This window comes from Aptenodytes patagonicus, chromosome 4, assembly GCF_965638725.1.
Source record: "Aptenodytes patagonicus chromosome 4, bAptPat1.pri.cur, whole genome shotgun sequence".
NCBI classification, from domain to species: Eukaryota; Metazoa; Chordata; class Aves; order Sphenisciformes; family Spheniscidae; genus Aptenodytes; species Aptenodytes patagonicus.
The window spans coordinates 71,329,766-71,349,028 of record NC_134952.1 but is presented as its reverse complement, the minus strand read 5'-3'; the positions used below and the strand labels follow the sequence as shown (position 1 = coordinate 71,349,028).

The 19,263-nt window shown below is 38.5% G+C and overlaps 2 protein-coding genes across 8 annotated transcripts in view; one reads left to right on the top strand and one right to left on the bottom strand.

The window, feature by feature from the left end:
- IL15 (interleukin 15) overlaps positions 1-10,371 on the top strand; it is a 55,610-nt gene extending 45,239 nt beyond the window's left edge. Inside the window, exon 8 of one of the 3 annotated variants that reach the window (XM_076337153.1) lies at positions 10,100-10,371. In XM_076337153.1, coding sequence (XP_076193268.1) covers positions 10,100-10,120 — 21 coding nt within the window. In that variant the 3' untranslated portion in view covers positions 10,121-10,371. The other 2 variants (XM_076337151.1, XM_076337152.1) reach the window with 2 other exon arrangements.
- Positions 1-19,263, bottom strand: part of LOC143159783 (uncharacterized) — a 64,887-nt gene that overhangs the window by 2,765 nt on the left and 42,859 nt on the right. For 3 of the 5 annotated variants that reach the window (XM_076337156.1, XM_076337159.1, XM_076337160.1), the window contains 2 exons: positions 8,449-8,616; positions 1,030-1,101 (listed from right to left, as the gene is read on the bottom strand). The exons of 1 other annotated variant lie outside the window; for it this stretch is intronic. The gene's annotated coding sequence lies outside the window, so the exon portion shown is untranslated. The remainder of the gene's footprint in view (positions 1-1,029; positions 1,102-8,448; positions 8,617-19,263) is intronic. One more of the 5 variants, XM_076337157.1, reaches the window with a different exon arrangement.

Sequence of the window (19,263 nt, the reverse complement as noted above, 5' to 3'; positions counted from 1 at the left end):
GAGGGTAGCTACTGTAGAAGCCAGTACAGTCTATGTTGATTTAATCTCCTGAAAGCAACAGCCTGCTCCCTCTTTGTTTTTCCTGCTGCATGCAGCTTTCTGAACAGGCCCAACAGAGATTTCAACAGAGATTCAGGATTTTTTTTCATAAGTCTAGTTCAGCACCTGAAAAACAGTGATATTGTTACATGCCTTAACAGAAGATGTCACTGAATTACCATCGCCTGCATGTTTTGCCAGTTATATTTTTGAGTACCAAAGAACTGTTCAATTTTTCAGTACTTCTGCCTCTAAGTAGGAATACTAGACATGCAGGTGCAGCAGATCATAGGCATTCAAGTGGCTGCACTGGAGCAACAGTATTATCCTCCTATCACACCAGAGGATCAGTGAATGTCTCCAGAAATATCATCTATTTTGTAAAGCAAGGTAAAGGCCATTTGCATTTACACAGAAAATTACTGCGCAGTAGGTTATGGCCTCCAGGTAAACTGACTAGGACAGAGGCATGTTGCAAATTAGCTTTTGTATGACACATAGCACTAGATAATCACATCACTACCCATTCCAAGTACATAAATTACATGTACAATTATTAGTCAACTCATTTGTCTAGACAGCTGCATCACAGATACTGTGGTTCTACTGTCCACTAAACTCAAACTAAGTGCCCTGTCATCCTTGTGAATCTCTTTCTCTGCCTGCCATCCTTTCCTAGTTTAATGCGGGCAACACCACAACAGGATGGAGCTATTAATATTTTGTTGCACTTCTCATAGGAGTAATATGGAACAAATATATAGGAACAATATTACAATAAAGTCATCTAAGATTAGCCTAGCTGTAATTATCAATAACTCCAATATCATAAGATTTGCTTTTCTCACAGTTACACTCGAAGGTGACTGAGCTGCCAACCTCTTCCTGGTAGTACTGGAAAGCGAGGAAAAATGAAACATCCACTACAGGAATGAAAGCAAACAGGAGGAAGGAAATTATAACAGTGAAAGCAAACTTATTCCAACTCACTGTGAATCTACTGCATCAGTTCTTTCTGAGTAGCAGAATTTGGCAAAGGGCTGGATGGAAATAAGGATATGCCTGCAATTTCAAAGATAAACAGCAAATTTCAAAGAGTACTTCCCACAACTGCAGTCAAATCATTCATGTCTTCCCCCTAACAGGCACCAAAGGGGGGTTTTGGAAAACTTTGGAAATTCCCATCCTGAGTCCCTGAGCCAAGGTCATGAAGGGGTGTCTTGGCAGGACGACTAAGAATGTGAGAATGAACTAGCTGCTCAAAACAAGTGGATGAAGCCAAAGCAAGAGACACAAACATCATTGTATCCTTAAGTCAGTATCGGTGTTCTTGAGAATAGAAATAACATTAATTTTTATCCAAAGTAGCCTTCACTTGCAGCTCATCCATATGAAGGCATACCTTACTAGCGATAGAAACAGCATTGCATATCAGAATTTCTGTACAGCATCAGGAGACTGATCAACATGACACTGAGCCATACTTAAAAGGGGACTATTCTGTAGTGTGTAAAGAGCTATACCTTCTCTAGAGGCAGAGAAGAAACAACTAAACTTTGCTACTATGCTCTCTATGGAATATTACTCACATGCACTTAAGGAGGAAAAGAAAGCCGTAAATGAGTAGGTTATGTATTTTGCAATAATAAGATCAAATCAGCATCTCTAAGCTGTTTCCTTCCAACTATTTTCCTCCAAAACCTGGAAATGTTAGAGAATTCTCATGTCCTTATCAAAAGGCTTAATTAGGCGAATAATCAACACCTTAAATAAAGACATAAAGAAATAAAAATCTTCCAAAACCTCACCCTCTTCTGAATACTTATTAGAGGTGGTATTTTCTTGGTCAAGTAGAGCTGATCAGGAATCAACTGGATTGGTAAAAAAGGGGGAGAAGATGGGCAAATACAATAAAGAATGAAACATCTGTTTAAATGACTGACTTATCTGTACCGTGGCATAGGCAGATCACTACCTCTAAAAGCGGAAAACGTATGGGGGAAAAAGGAATGAAGTTAGGACATAAACACAAACCAGGGGGATTTCTGGGAAATTTCTTGAGAAATACCAAAGGCTAAAGAAGCTTATTTTAACTTTAGCGTACAAATGAATATCTTATCCTGATTCTCTTCCTTCTGAGTCTGAATCAGATTTTTCAGATATGGATGGTGACTAACTACTGGGTAAAATCTTTAAAGTCTCAGCCAGATGGTGAATGGGGAGGGAAGCAGTTGAAGAAACGTCAGGAGTTATCTAAGGTATGAGGCATAATCTTTAGAACATGTCCTTGTGGACAAAAGAAATGAATCGACGTAAATACCTTCATCCTCAACTAATTTATTAGAACCCATTTGTAAAAACCTATGTCCAACAGAAATGGATCATGACAGAGTTCCTATCAACTGTGACTCTAATGCTATGGCACCCATGAAAAGAATTGAATCTTTCATCCTGTTCCTTCAAAATCTGATTTCCCTGGGGAACATAAACGGGTTTATATTCCAATGGGCTGCCTCCACAGTTCTTTCAAATTTCTAAACCCAAGTATTTACTTAAGATTTATCTTGTAATAAAGCTAGTCTCTCATCATCGTATTCAAATTCCCTAGGCAAGAAAAAACAACAGCATGGTTTCATCCCCAGACTGTAATTCCACATACTCCTGAACCACACAAACTTTGCCCCTTTGTTTCTTTTCCCAGTGAGACTCAATATTCCTCCGGGCTTTCCACTTCAATATATACAGGTCAGAGTTCAATCTCCATGTACAATTACAGAAACTCTGTAGTCAGCCAGATAAACCAACCTGCTATGTGGCTTAACATATCTTCCAGCAACCTCACTTTCACGTCTCACATCAACCACTTTTACAGCATAAAAAAGATTATCTGCACTTTCTGTTGAGCAGAAGAGTATTTGTCAAAGTTACAGGCTTTAACAAAGTTTGCAGCTGACTGAAACTCTTCTACCTTACATCACTTCTCCCTGTGCCATTAGCTTCTTCAGCATAAAAAGAGGTTCAGTAATTCTGATTTCCTACTTTGTGATTACAGTTTTATACAAAATACTGCTTTCTTTAAACCTGATGAAATAGAGCGGAGAATTATCAAAGTTTGTTCAGTGCCAAAACTTTCTGTATCTTTCTGTAAGTGGCTGTGCCTTTCAAATTAAAAAAAACGTGCATAATATGTGATATGAAAAATTATCTGAAGCTCAGGGGGGTCAACATACATATATACATATATAAATAAAAATATATTTTTTTATATATATATAAAAGCATATATATAAATGCTTTATTTTATGTTTTGATTCAATCTTCAATCTTCCTATGAATCTGTATTTTCTGGTGTTTTGTTTGCTCTATCCAGATGGTAAATTTACCATTATCTAACCTGAGCTGATTTTTTTTCCTAGTAAAAAGAATTTTTTTTTTATGTTGTCTAAGTTATATTTATGAACAAATATGTGCAGCTGTTTTATATGATGATACATTAATAGTGTTGCTTTTGAATAGACGCTGGTCAAACTCTAGTATGAGATATGCTTTATGCCAGAACATATTAAATGATGAGAACTGTGGTTATATTAGAATATAATAATAAAATAATAATAATATAATGATACATAACCATATTGTTTATGACACATAATATAATCATAATCTAATAATAAATTAATGTTGCTTTAAGACAATATAATCACATTGCTTTATGTGTTCATGCCCATACTGTTTATTATCAGTAAAATTCCTAACTCTGTTTATTCAACCAATGCAATTTTTTTTGTGGTTTGCACTGCACATTCAATCTGTGTTGGCAGGTACATAGTATGAGCACTAGCCACATAAAAAATCCAGATGTTATTTTTGGGATACAAGCAAGGTAAAATGTTCCATCTACCACTTGTAATAGAGAGACATTTTAATTTATTTCTACGTTTCACAAAAAAATCAGGTATTGTTTTGTGGATCAAGAGCTGACTATGAAAAGTTAAACAAGCAAAATTAAAAGATGGTTTGGTTTGCTTTTCAAACCATTGCAAATTATTTACACTGAGTGTTCTAGACTTCTAGAATGTGCAGATTTACCAGTAGACATCTACAGGCTTAAATACACCTATTTCTACCTAGTATATTTGCTGTATTTACCTACTCATATCTTGCATTGCAAGCACTTTAAGGCAGGGGCATTATTTTTGTTATATTCACTGGAGTCTTCAGGAGTAATCAGAATTTATCTACTTCTAACTGGAACAGCTTAGTGTTCATCCACTTTCCTACATCAAACAGGTGAGTTTATTCATATATGTCCTGGTTTTGGCAGGGATAGAGTTAATTTCCTTCCTAGTAGCTGGTACAGTGCTGTGTTTTGGATTTAGGGTGAGAACAATGTTGGTAACACACCGATGTTTTAGTTGTTGCTAAGCAGTGCTTACACTAGTCAAGGACTTTTCAGCTTCCCGTGCTCTACCGACTGAGAAAGCTGGAGGTGCACAAGAAGCTGGGAGGGGGCACAGCCAAACTGGCCAAAGGGACATTCCATACCATGTGACATCATGCTCAGTACATCAACTGGGGAAAGCTGCCCGGGGGGGCCGCTGCTTGGGGACTGGCTGAGCATCAGTCAGTGGGTGGTGAGCAATTGCATCATGCATCGCTTGCTTTGTATATTCTTTTATTATTATTATTATTATTATCATTATCATTATTATTACTATTTTACTTTATTTTATTTCAATTATTAAACTGTTCTTATCTCAACCCACGAGTTTTCTCACTTTTACTCTTCCGATTCTCTCCCCCATCTCACTGTTGGGGGGGAGAGTGAGCGAGCGGCTGGGTGGTGCTCAGTTGCCGGCTGAGGTTAAACCATGACAATATACTACTGCTTATTTTACGTGTGTGTACATGTGTGTACAGGGTCAACTACCATATGCCCTAATCAAGAGATTTTCAGCTTGTGGTCCACAGGCCACCTAAGCAAAAAGTAATGAAGAAAAACAACCCTATTGTCCATCAGAAAATATTAAATGGTCATCAGAATAAAAAAGCATGAAAAAACCCATAGTTCTAAGGACTGCCTCCAGTAAAAATAAAAACATTGTAAATACTCTGAGAATGGGTTCTAATGCACTCTTTTCACAAGTTGTAGTTGAGGAAAACAAAGAACTGCAACTCACTTTTTATATGTCAAGTTGTTTTCTCAAAATCAACTTTTAAAATACAGTGGCAGTATTGCTGAAGGAACCTGTGTCAGACCAAAATACACTATTTCTGTTGTGAGAAGCCGTCAGCTTGCAGCTTTGTTTATCCAATGCTTTTCAGGAAGCAACTGTACTTGGCTTTTCAAAATGAAATATTGCATGTCAGTAATCATTACCCAACCTTAACGGCTCTTCTACCACAAATGACAGATCTCGTTAAAGTGACAAAAGAGAATTTAAGAGAAATTTAAAATATACTTATGTCATTAGAACATTTCTAATATGGCACAAACAATGACAACATTGTATTGTAGCAGTGTGCTATCTGTGCCATAGGTAAAACTGAGAAATTCTATTTAAAAGCTGCCTTTCCCAGGTCTTCAAAGAGTCATATAATTCTGTCAGTTAGCTTGAAATCTGTAGTCTTGCAGTAATACAGGACATATTAGTAATCACAGCTTGGGATCTTTCGAGCTGTCATTTTCCCAATAAGACAAAATTTTCTCTCCCACCAAAAAAACCCCCTAGTATTTCTTCTAATTGATAGAGTCTACTGTTTTTGAATAGAGTACTGAGAAGTGAAACCATGCTTTTGGTCAATCTCAAAGCATTCAAGTCACTTAATATTTATCCAGTTAGTAGTACATGGAACTCCCCAATCCTCTAAGGCAGCAATATTGAATAGAGTTCAATATCAGTTCTGACAGCTGGGAATTTCTTCTCCTCATTAACCTTAATTGTGACTTTTTACATCACATTTTGCAAGAATCTTTTCTTAATTTCTTTTAGTCACGAGATAACAAATGAGAGATTAATCTATATTTCCTTTGGTTGTTCCTTTGGCAAGCTTGCAACAACTAATTCAGAGAAAATTAGATCATTATGAATAATTTCTGCAACTTTTTTTTGTAACAAGCTTCCTGCTTTCATGCATCATTCGACATTTTAAATTTTTTACTGATGTCTTCAGACAACATTTCTCTCTCTTACATTGCCTAGTGCAGGGCAGTGACTGGGCTTCATTTTACCCTAGACAATCTTCCTAGCAGTAGGTATCAGGCATTTGGATAAGGTAACTTATCCAAAATCCCTTGGCTGTACTGTATTTTTATCACTTGACATAATTCCTTTTTAGGACCTCATCCTCTAGTATTTTATATCACTAATAAATTATGAAGATCTACCTGGGACAACTTAGACAGAATTCACTGAATTTCTTAAGTTGTTTGTAAGTTTTAAGTTCTCCAGCTATGACATACAAGGTGCAGATGTTAACTATTGGCTTAAAGATCTAAAGGGTTTTTTCTCAGTTTAATGTCCCCTTTTTTCCCCTCATGATCTTCTGGGATCTTCTGAAAGCATTGATCACTGGATAGTCTAGGTTCTGTTTCAGCATTGGTGAAGGAATCTCAAGCAGATGAACTTCCACAAAACAGGCGTCAGTTGTGTCAGCAGGTGGGACATAAACTTTTCCAGATACGTGCTTGTACAGGATTTCCGTTGTCTGGTGACTGACAGTAAGACCAAGCTATGGAAATGGTGCCTTGTCCTCCTCAATGCACAGGAAAAGGACACAATCACCAACAGCCAATCACTCCTGAAACAGTTCTTTAGAAGTCATAATTTCTAACTCTGTGCAGTGGAGCTTCTAGAAGTCCCATTAGCAACTGAGTAGGACGGTGATGACGGCTATTATAGAACGTGGGGTTTATGCAGATAATTTTCTTCTAGGCAAGCTGCCTTAAAATATCTATTCCAAAGTCCTGTTCTCATTATCAAAGGCCTCTATGCCAATACAAATAAAAAGAAAGGGTGAGGAATTATTCCTTGGCCCCAAGGCCAACTGCCACAGCACAGCTTATTTGGGCGTGACCATACGAATGAATGAATCTTCATCTAGTGCCAGAAAGCAAGGGATATTTTCAAGCTGCAGTGACATAAAGGGATAGGACAAAAATGATAGCACCGCTGACAAATATGCTCTAAGGAGCCACAAGGAAGGGGTGAAGGCATAGAAAGTAATTTTTTTTTTTCCTCTGGTCCTTCAAGTTATTGTAACCACTATTAAAACTGACAAGATTTGGAATTTAGACACACAGATATCTGTGACTCCTCTCACTAAGCTGTTAGCTACATCTTCCAAGCCTGCAAATCATGACCAATAACAAGGTCATAACAACCATATGTTGAAACCAGAGCCTCCTTTCTCCCTGCCTAGCTACAAGTAGCATTTCAAGTGCAAACCATCTTGGTAACGGTGATCTCTAATACCTAAAGGTACTCTGTAACGACCACAATCAACAAAACCCTGGGAAATTGAGAGATAAAAGAATAACACGGTAATTTCCTTGGCTGAATATCATATCCATGAATGCTGAGACTGGCAGATCTCAAGGTTCTGAGAAGTAGGGAGTAAGAATTAAGTAGCATATGCACTCAGACACTGTTTTCAACAGCAACCCATGCCACGTTTATGAACAATATGAAACAAGATCTGCCTTTACCCTTCCCACACTAAAACACTTCCTTGCTTCATAGTAAAAAACGTTGTATGTGCTTCATTTTACAGCCCTCTTCTCCTTAGGGGTGTTACACTTTTATTTTCCTCTCATTAAACACCCAGACTACACTCATCTCCAACCTAATTGCTGTCAATAGCCAGACCACTCTAGGTTCTGCAGTGGAAGCAGTACTGAACAAGAGACATATTAAATCTCTTGAGATGCATATCCACTCCTTCCTTCGTGCCATGTGCATCCCCATGCAAGAAAAAAGTTTCACTCAGTTCCATCACAGTGAAGTCCTTCCAGACTGCATCATTCTCTTACTGCCAAACTGCTTTATTTAAGCCCTCCAATATTCACAGTAGCTATGCCTAAGACAGTGAATAAAGCTTCAGTGTGGGCAAATCTCCTTTGGCTGTGAAATCTGTAGTGCTTAAGGTTGTCTGTGCATTCTTGGTCATCAGAGTTTTGTTGAACAAGCCATTCCAGAAGGGCGTGATTATACCTCCAGGCAACCCTCACTCTGCATCAAAGTTTTCTGTTAATAAACTACAGTGTATCAAATAGATCAGTTATAACTACAGTTATAGCAAATAGATCTTAGAATTACTTAGTAGAACAAAACAAAAAGCCTTACAAATGTCTTTTATCGTCCAAAAAGGCAAAACAATGCTCGTCCAAAAAGTCAAAACAATGCTCACCCAAAAAGTTGTTTCAACTCCCCAGATGCTGCCAGAAAGTATTCCAGACCAGTTTTTGCATAGTAGTTAGGACGCTGGGACATATGTTGTAACTTGAACAGTGCAGTTGGACAACATTTCCGCAAGGAACAGATGTTTACTTCAAACAATATTCACTCACAGCTGTTGCTACAACAAAAGTATATCAAGAGAGCTCAGAAATGTATTCATGCTAAAGTTTATTATTGGTTGTTTTCTAGTTGTAAGCAGAGTTGCAAATTATTTTTTTACTTGAAAATATTTTCTAACAGAGAAACTTATTACATCTTCAGAAACAGTCTTTTAAGCAACTTCTTAAGTTGCAGATTTATTATAAGACTACTGATGTCCTTGTGAAAAGAGGATAACAAATATATGTCAAAAAATGTGTATGGAAGTAGTTTGCATTTTCCCCATGCCCTAGGATAATACTGTGTGGGATACTAGCACATACAAAGAGTATATAGATTACATTCTCAAACTTTCTCAGGACTTCAGGGAAATTTACAGTGGTTTTAATTCTATATTCCAAAAAGAATTACTGGAATTTTCAACTTTCACTATCTAAAAACAAAAGCCAGCTTAAAGTTAGTCTGAAATGGCTCTCAGTCAATCCAGCAAAATCAGCTCAACAGTAAAAATCTTGGCTATACCTAAAGTGATTAAGAATTTTCCAAAAGACATTCTTTGTGTAAAGGTAAAACTACAAACTCTTTTAAATACAAGGCAGTGATTCTCTGTAGTTTTTTTCAAGACTATTCAAATACTATCTGATATGTACCTTTGGCAATAGTTCTACAATGAATTGTACAAACTCATTCTTGTTTTGCAAATATAATGGTAAAACCCACCTTATGGTTGAGATTGCTTGTATTTTTCCTTGATGGAAAGACCTGAAAGCGTCTTTTACTTATTAAAGTCAGAGTGTCGAGTTGTTCAAAATATGTACAAGTGATTTTAGAATTGAGGGAGTTTTTAACCCCATTTTTACCCCATTTAAAAATACTCAAAACTTTCTCAGAATATATTCTAACAGGGAACATTACTGTAAATCTTAGGTCAGAATTTCTATAACTTCACTGTAAGCATCCCAACTGTTAGCAATTAAATACATTCCTGGGAAGAAACCCTACAACATCCTGGGTGAGGGTAGAGGGTTTAATAAAGAATAAAAAGAAAACACAAAAACCCATTTTGATAAGCAAAGTATATTAATCATATCTCGATTTGAACATGAGTCAGATGACTATAATTTAATTTTGTTCTCTTGCATTTTGTATATTACTTTTTTGTCTATCACCTCCTTTATAGTCTCCCTTCCTGCATTTCTTCCAGTTACAGATTAGGCTTTTAAAGACATCTCTTAAAATGGATGGTTACACCTCCAGGGTTAGACTGTGTCTCCAGCACACAGACTTTGATTTGGGTTGTAGAGAATGGCAATATCCTGCTTAGCATAACAAGGAAGATGTAGAGCAGTGAGGTGACAATTCCTTGGGTCGAAAAGCAGAATTTACAGAAGGCTGTGCATCTCTGCTCTTTTACTGTCATCACCAGCCTTCAACTGCTGTGGACAGCTTAAATTAAGACAGTTTACTATCATTGATATATTGTTTCGATCCCTTCTTTTCAGGAATTTGGAAGAACCTTATGAAAGCAAGAAGAGAATGAGAGACTAACTGAAATGAGGCACTGTTAGCAGCTCTTATGCTGTAAGGTTACATTTCAGCCCGAGATACAACTCTCAGTTAAAAGGATGTTCCCAACTACAGAGAAGTGGGAAACACTCATGGCCAGCCTCTTGATCCCAGGATCAAAAGAAGGGACAACTAGTATTTTCTTTAATTAAAATAATTCTTTTTTCTTTGCTATTTAACCTCAAAGGTATTTATAAAGGTCAAAATTAGTCATCATCTTTGTATCTCTAATGAAATAAATGCATCATTTCCCTACTTATTCTAATAGCCTTTCTTTGCAAGGTAGAATTGATAGATGTGTAACATTCTTTCTTAGGGATTCATGTAAACATACCTGAGAGTCAATGATAAACGACAAACAGATAAATCAAATACTAGAAGTTCTTGCCAGCTGTATACTAACTGTAAACCACTAACAAAGAACCACTGAGCTTCTTTAATCCCCTTGTATTGAAAATACCTAGCTAGCTCTCCAGCCAGCCAGCTAGATAAGAACCTATCTTTCAGGTAAACACTTTTTTTAACTTAAATTCAAATCCATTATTTAGTTACAAAAAACGGCACTAAAATCTGTTCTATACTAGCACCAAATTTAAAAGCTGGCATTTCTGACCCAGCAGTGCTACAGGTGGAAATTTCAATTAGTGGATGGAGGAACTTCCCCATTTTTTAAGCTTAGGACTTGCTTCTGGATCAGAAGTCTCATCATACAGGACAATACTTCCATGGTAGGAACCTGCAGAGCATCTTCTAAGGATCCTTTCTGAGCCCATATGTATGGTTCTCAGGCAGGACACAGCTGTTCCACTACAGCTTGCATCTTGGGAGGGCATGGAAAATCCCAAGGAAACTGCACCTAAATTTAACCTCATTCCTTCCCACCTTTGCAACTTCTCTACTCTGTCTCCACAAATACTCTCTCTGCAAATCAGGTGATGAGCGTAAGCGGGTTATGTGCATATGCCAGCTGCTGGCTAGCCAGCTAAAGGGCTGCCTTCCTTTGCTATCCCCTCCCATGCCCCTACAAAATGGCAAGGCAAACTAGGTATGCAAATTGCACACAACTTTGGTTACACCAGCAGCACAAGCACTCGATTTATAGAGATTTTCTCTACCTCTCTGCAACAGACCCACCACAGGCTGACCCCATCAGCCAAGTGTGTGGCACCTCTTTGAAAACATATTTAAGAAAGGGCAAAAAAAAAGGCAGACAGAGAGAGGGGAGGTAGGAAAGAAAAGAATGAGAAACAGCAGAGGCAACACCAAGGTCAGAGAAGGAGGAGGAGGTGCTCTATGGCATTGGAGCAGATATCCCCTGCAGTTCATGGAGGACCCCACACTGGAGCAGTTGGATGTTTCCTGAAGGAACTGTAGCCCATGGAGAGCCCATGCTGGAGCAGGTTTTTCCTGAAGGACTGCAGCCCATGGGGAGAGTCCATGCCAGAGCAGGGGAACAGTGTGAAGAGGGAAGGAACAGCAGAGAGAAACCACTATGGACTGACAATCCTACCCCCCCGATACCTTCCCCGCGGCTACTCAGGCGTTGGTATAGAGGAGTCCAGAGTGATGGAATGAAGTTGAGCATGGTAAAGTGGGGAGGAAAGGTGTTTTAAAGTTTGTATTTGGTTCTAACACCCAAATCTATTTTAATTGGCAATAAATCAGATTAGTTTTCCCCATTTTGAGTCTGTTTTGCCCTTGGTAAGCAATCTGCCTATCTTCATCATGACCCACGAGCTTTCCCATCCTATTTTCTATCCCTGCCCTTCTGAGGAAGGGGAGTGAGCGAGAAGATGAGAGGGAGTTCGGCCCTTAGCTGAGGTTAACTCACCGTACCCATGCCATGCACTTTCAGTATAGAACTGTTGCCAGTAGGTATCTGAGCTCAGAGGCGTGCAAATCACAGAGATCCCTAATCATACTTCACTGCACAGAAATGACCTTTTAATTTATTATTCCAACCTTGACATGTACTACTCAATATATTCAGTGCACTAAATACATTTGGGAGTTGCTGTGGATTAAAGATTAGCTGTGACAAACTGAACTTTTCAACCAAGTAACCAAGGGGAAAATACCAATTAAGCAATGCTGCACTTCCACACAGACAAAACATGCATTCAAAAAGCAATCCAAATAGCAATCCAAACTACACGGCCAGAAGTAATTTGTAGGCTCTACTACTAGGTTAACAAACTGAATGCGGATGCCCCCGTGCCCCCATTTCTGTATGCATGCAGTCCCAAAGAGGGTTTCTTACCATAGCCAGAGAACCAAGGTTAATGAACAAATGTGTGCAGACCTTTCCTCCCTACAGAGCTATCACACTACCACAGAAGAAAACACAAATGAGTTATGACTGAACGTCCTCTGACTATTAAAAGAAAACCTACTCTGAAAGATTAGTCTGTTCTAGCTCTCAACAGTATTTGAGGCTCAAGAAGTGGCATATTAGAGTTTAATATTTTACTAGAACCATTAAAAAAAACCCAACAGTGAAATACTGTGCCACATTCTGACCCTTCACATGCTGGAGGACTTCCCAAATAACTTCTAGGATATTAAAGGGGATAGGCCAAATTAACAGTAGCAATAAATAGAATCACAGTCTAGCTCAGCGAACTAATATAATCTCTTCTTGTAAGTATTCAATTGATACCAAGTTTATTAACAAAACCTTCTTGCAACACATGCAGTTGTGACACATCTTTCATGGAAGAGGCAGCAGATGATAAATTATAACTATCAGCCTAAATCGCAACAGTATCTCTCTCTAAACCTGAGGCATCCATAATACAATTATTAGAGTATCTGTATTTAAAAAAAAAAAGAAAAAGAAGTAGCACTAATAAAAATAAAAACAATCAAGAAGGCATGAGTAGGTTCCTGATCTAGGAATAGGATGGACTGAAGAAACAAGTAATAACAATCTATCTTTCAAAAGTAGTGAGCTTGCAAAATAGCCAGCTCGTAAGCGCCAGGTTGATTTGGAGGGAGGTGTATTGTTGGTCAGAAGGGGGGAAATGGATGAGCACAGGCAAAAATCTCTGTGGAGCTGTTATTTATAAATAGAGATCAAATGGGATAAACTTGCAGCTTCTTGTTTTCTAATCTTAAAAAGCTGCTACCTAAATTTGGCTAGACCTCAAGAGCACAAACTTTAAAAAAAAGTAATTCCAATAACAATCCTTAGTCCTTAAAATATCCTCTGAATATCAGGGCATATGCCATAGTTGTGTATGAAAACAGATTCTTGCAAGTGGGCAAATACCAATGGGAAATAAAAAAAATTCCTACATGTTGACACCCTGAAGCATCCCACAGTAAAATATTTAAATTATGACCACAGAAGCCAAACACAAAATTTGTATTAAAATTTTCTCTGTATTTGTATTGAAAAATTATTTCTGAGGATTGAGAAGTCTTGAAAAAAAAATTTCATTAGGAATCAATTTTAACCACATATATAATAACAGGGGCAGTATCAGCCAGACTATCGCTCAATTGTAAATAGTGACTAATACTTCTCTGGAATATTGTATTTTATAACAGAACTTTTCATATGCAGATCTACTGAGTCCTCTCTCCTGTGCAAAAGGGTCAAATTCTCCATTAACGTGTCGTTGATAGGCATTTACACCAACACAGCCAAGACTAAATTTCAGCTCAGTGACTTATCAGTCAAGTATAAAGGCCCATTTTATGTTGAATAGAATATTATATGAAAATTTATTTACAACTTAAAATCAGTGCTAGTGCCTATCAAACAAATAAATGTTTAATGTTAGATCTGTTGTAACACATGATAAAAAATAGCTGGAAGGTGCATTATTTTTATCCAATATGCTTAGTGTCTTTCCACAAATGACCCACCTCAAATACATGTTTAAATCTAGTGTAGTTAAAGATTGCAAGACCTCCCCACTTGCTTCTCTCTCATGGGTGTGTAGCAAACTAGAAAAAATAGCATTACCAGCAAACGCTGCACCCATGTTATGTCATTTTGATTTCATCAAAAGGGAGAGTTTAAGGTGATCTGTCAGAGAAGACAGACATTTTTACCAGATCACAGGACAGAGATGAAAGGGCTCACAATCCATGTGTTTAGGATAATTTCATACTCTAAGCCCGGGCTAAACAGAGGAATTTATTAGGCTTCTTTTCCGGGAAAGAAGCAGTCACCAAAGGAAAACCACTCCCCAGTCCCCAGACCCCCCCAGTCTGGAATCATCAGTTGCCGTAAATATACAAAATAGGTGTGTACAAGAGAAGTAGCTACCACCTGCCTACCTTCTAAAATAGATTTTGGGGGACATAATCAGAGTTTCATATTTTCCTATGCTTCATGCGCCAACAGGGCTGTGACAGGTGTCCTATGAAAATTGTAGCATGCTTGCATTTGCCACTATCTTTTACAAAGAAAGCGCTTTTCTTCCTTTTTCAGTTCAGTTCCTGAACTTGACTCAAGCCCATAATTCATGTCAGGTAAAATAAAATCTAAGTTTTAAAAAACATACTAAACACCTTTTTTGGGGCTGAGGAATGTTTGTGCTTTTGTCACAGACTAACTGATTTTGTACTTTGAATTGTGGGTTAGGACACTGTCTCTTCAGCATTTTTAAGCTTTTCGTGGAAAAAGATGTGGTATTGGGATCTTTGTAGGCTATAGCTTCCCAGAGATAGGAAATCTACAGGGCAGGCACTGCAGAAGAACACATATTATTAAGCAGAGGTGGTACAACAGTACAACTGAAATTAAATTAAGTGCTGAAGTAATTCTTAGAACTTGTGCCAGAGTGGTAAGCACCAAATATTGTGGCGAGCCATTTTCAGAGGTATTGGTATGTCTTTGCTCACAGAAAATTAGATTAAAAGATAAATTATCAGTCAGCAGTAATAGCCATTTTTCTTTTACATTCTCTGCTTTGCTGCCTCAAGACATTTATATGATTTATAACCATAGTCCTGTTTATTGCCCAATCTTCTATTCAGAAACACACTACAGTGGTACCTTCTCTGTTGCGCTTGGCTACAGACCTACTACAGCAGTTCGTGAATAATTCTAGAGTAAGAGATTTTGATAGTGAAGTCATCCTCAATGTGTATTTTTCAGAGCACAGTTTGACTTCCTAATGATGCAGGTGTTCTGCAAATCATAACAGCACATGTAAGATACGTGTGTCTCTAAAGAAATTTCTGAAAAGAGAAGTAGGAAACTTAATGTCACATTCATCACCGACAGGTCTCTCTCATCCCAGAGACAGCATTGGCAGTTCCATAATTACATACACTTGAAAACCCATTTTACATACATAGAGCAACAATTAAAATAGTTAGCAAATAAAAATCAGAGCTTTTCCAGCACAAAGTTGCATTTTCTTTAATATGATTATCTCAAAAACATCTGCTCTGTCCCTTAAAGCTTATTAGAATGAACTTTTTCCAACAACATCTAGACCTAGGATAGGGATGTCAAACAAGAATTGTCACTTTCAGAAGTAGAACTTTGTCTTGATCTTCCCATAGAATCTGTGCCTGATGAGTAAACTGTCTTAGCGCTTGTTTTGGATTTCAACAAAGGGATCAAAATTCTCCTTGAACTTACAGCTATAAGTCAAAGACTGAAAATAACCCTTGTGTTTCAGTGCTCACACACTTCGTCCTTTCCTACGATCCCATTTTTAGCATATGCTTCAGATACTCTGTGATGGGTGATGAATTCCCAAAGAAGTATATAGTGCTGTACTTAGTAGAAGTATACTTAAGAAGTTTCATTACCAGACTGGATTTCTGCTGGATCAAAGTTCTAATGATAACTCATTTAAGATAATAAAGAACTTTATACATATATTTTTCTAGCAAATTTTAATTGAAGTTAATAAAAATACAGATTTATTTTTTTTCAGTTGTGTTGGGCAGGCAACTTAGTTGCTGTAGTTCTTTAGCAACATACAAGCCTTACAGTTCTGCAGCTGTAAGACCCAATGTTGAGACTTTTTTTGTCTGTAGAGAAACATATAAAGATATTGTCTATCTAATAAAGTATGCAAAGGAAGCAGATAACTGTCATTGGACTGGACAGGGAAGATTTACATCTTCAGTAAAGAGTTTGAAAATGCCATGAAACGTTTGTCTGTTAGCCTTCAAGCATAACAAACATTTGTCTTTTAATTCCATTTAGGTAAAGGTTTCATTTTCATAAACTCCATTTTAGGAATCATAGAATGGTTGAGATTGAAGGGACCTCTAGAGGTCATCTGGTCCAACCCTGCTGCTCAAGCAGAGTCATTTAGAGGAAGTTGGCCATAACCGTGTCCAGTTAGCTTTTGAATATCAGTTTTCTTTAAGTGTAGCTAAGAAATAGAGCTGCTAGTGGATGGTGTCCTGGTTTTGTTCTGTGGTGATCACCAACAAATGATTCTCTTCAAGCAGGACAGGAAAACAAGTAGTTATACTTCGTGTAAAATTTCTCCTGATTCCTACAGCATCCTGGAAACAGCATTCTGACTCATTGTGGTCTTTTAACTTAGCCTGCTAAGAACAATATGCCAACGTTACTATGACTGCAGACATAACAGTGTGTGTGTGTGTGTATATGATATGTGTTCTCAATCTTAAGGAATTGTTTTAAAGAGAACTAATCTTTTTCATATCATATTCTATGCATTTTAGCTAGATTGCACATCTGCTTGATGGTCAATAAAAGCTTGTATAAAGAATTTCAGATTTTAATGGTCACACCTGGATTAATATTTTGATAGAAGACTGTAACATTTTAAATGTAAGGGTAGATTAGAAATTCTTCATTTAATAGCTTAGTGTACTCTTTCCAGATTCAGCCAAAACCCCTTGACTCTCTTAGGCACTTAACAACAATATGGACAATTAAGAAAAATGGAGTAGTACAGAGAAAATAGCTCACTGTGCATTAAAACACAATGGATGACTCAAAGACAGATTGATCTATAATTGCAAGACAGTTTATTACTAGAATGTAACCAACCAACAGTTGATACTTTATATCTGATAATGGAATATTTTACCTTGGCTTATATTCCTCTAGCTAGGCACTGGAAAGAGTTTCCTTTGGGATCACACTTAAAACTGCTCCCTTTATTCAATTACTTTCCTTTGAACAAGCTGTACTTGAAAATACTTAGGCACATTCCATCATAAGATTACTTTCCAGTCACATCCCAATAAAAAAATATTTATTGTTCAGCAAACACTCACTAAGCAAATAAGAAAAGCCCTTACCCTTCACTAGCACTCTATTTCCCTGGTCTGATTTAAAGAATGTGGATGGAATGGGCAGCTCTGTGCAGCATTAAAGTATCTTTTCAGGATCCCTATTTAGAATTTCAGCATTAAAAGAAAGTCAATTAGTTACTTTCACCATGATTATAATTATTTTCTATCCTGAAGTCAGTTTGTAACTCCTTCTTTTCTCCTATCAGAATGTTTCTTATAGTAGGAAAGAAGTTGGTGGAGTGTTTTAAGTATCATACGTATTAACATGATCATTCCCCACTTAAATTATTGGACTATCTTATAGCAGAGAAGACTCAAAGCTATATAGCTATGAAAGCAAAATTGAATGTTGCTGTCCTGAGGCAAAAAAAGGATTGTATTTTTCAGGGGTGGAAGAGATGGCATGGGGAGCTGGGGGAGAGAAAAGTCTGGGAGAAGTCAGAAGAGTATTAAGAGGGTACTCAGATGTAACTGAGTAGGCCTGGGAGCAAGCAGTCAGATATGGGGAAAGACTATACATAAAAATGGAGGCTTAGGTCTTTTGCCTGAGGGACATTTTGAAAGGTGCAGAGAGGGACAGGGATCTTTCCTTTCCCCCTTCTTCAGCCTGCCCCTCTTCTGGCATGTTCTCTCTCCGCTCCACGTCATCCCGTACCCCCCAACCCATCCAAGACACAGAACTCCACCCTCCTCTCCACCTCCAAAGGCATCTTCTTACCTTAATATCCACTTCCCATTTCCTACCTCAGATAAACTAGTTTTCCTTCCCAGCAGCTTCCCTAACAAAGGAAGGGCAAAGACAGACTCTTGGTAATCATAGAATCATAGAATCATTTAGGTTGGAAAAGACCTCTAAGATCATCGAGTCCAACCATCGACCCAACACCACCATGTCCACTAAACCATGTCCCTAAGCGCTGCACCTACTCGTCTTTTAAATACCTCCAGGGATGGGGACTCCACCACTTCCCTGGGCAGCCTGTTCCAATGTTTCACCACTCTTTCAGTAAAGAAGTTTTTCCTCACTTCCAATCTAAACCTCCCCTGGCACAACTTGAGGCCATTTCCTCTCGTCCTATCGCTTGTTACTTGGGAGAAGAGACCGACACCCACCTCGCTACAACCTCCTCTCAGGTAGTTGGAGAGAGCAATAAGGTCTCCCCCGAGCCTCCTTTTCTCCAGGCTAAACAACCCCAGTTCCCTCAGCCGCTCCTCATAAGACTTGTGCTCCAGACCCCTCACCAGCCTCGTTGCCCTTCTCTGGACACGCTCCAGCACCTCAACGTCCTTCTTGTAGTGAGGGGCCCAAAACTGAACACAGTATTGGAGGTGCGGCCTCACCAGTGCCGAGTACAGGGGCACGATCACTTCCCTACTCCTGCTGGCCACACTATTTCTGATCCAGGCCAGGATGCCATTGGCCTTCTTGGCCACCTGGGCACACTGCCGGCTCATATTCATCTGGCTGTCGACCAGCACCCCCAGGTCCTTTTCTGCCGGGCAGCTTTCCAGCCACTCTTCCCCCAGCCTGTAGCGCTGCATGGGGTTGTTGTGGCCGAAGTGCAGGACCCGGCACTTGGCCTTGTTGAATGTGGCTTGAAGACAAGACAGGACCAGAAGCAGAGCCCAAAAGGATCTGGGGATCCCAGAGAGTGAAGCTTTCTGATCCTTTCCTGGCAGGCCTGAAGCAGATGTGGTGGTAGGGACAATGCTTGCTTTGGATTGGGGCTGCCTACATGGGCTGCCATTCTATTCCTCATCCTCACATAAGCTGACCCTATCTAGCAGCAGCAGATGGGATAAGGATGGATTGTTCAGACTATAGCAGTCCATCTTTGCAACTTCAGAC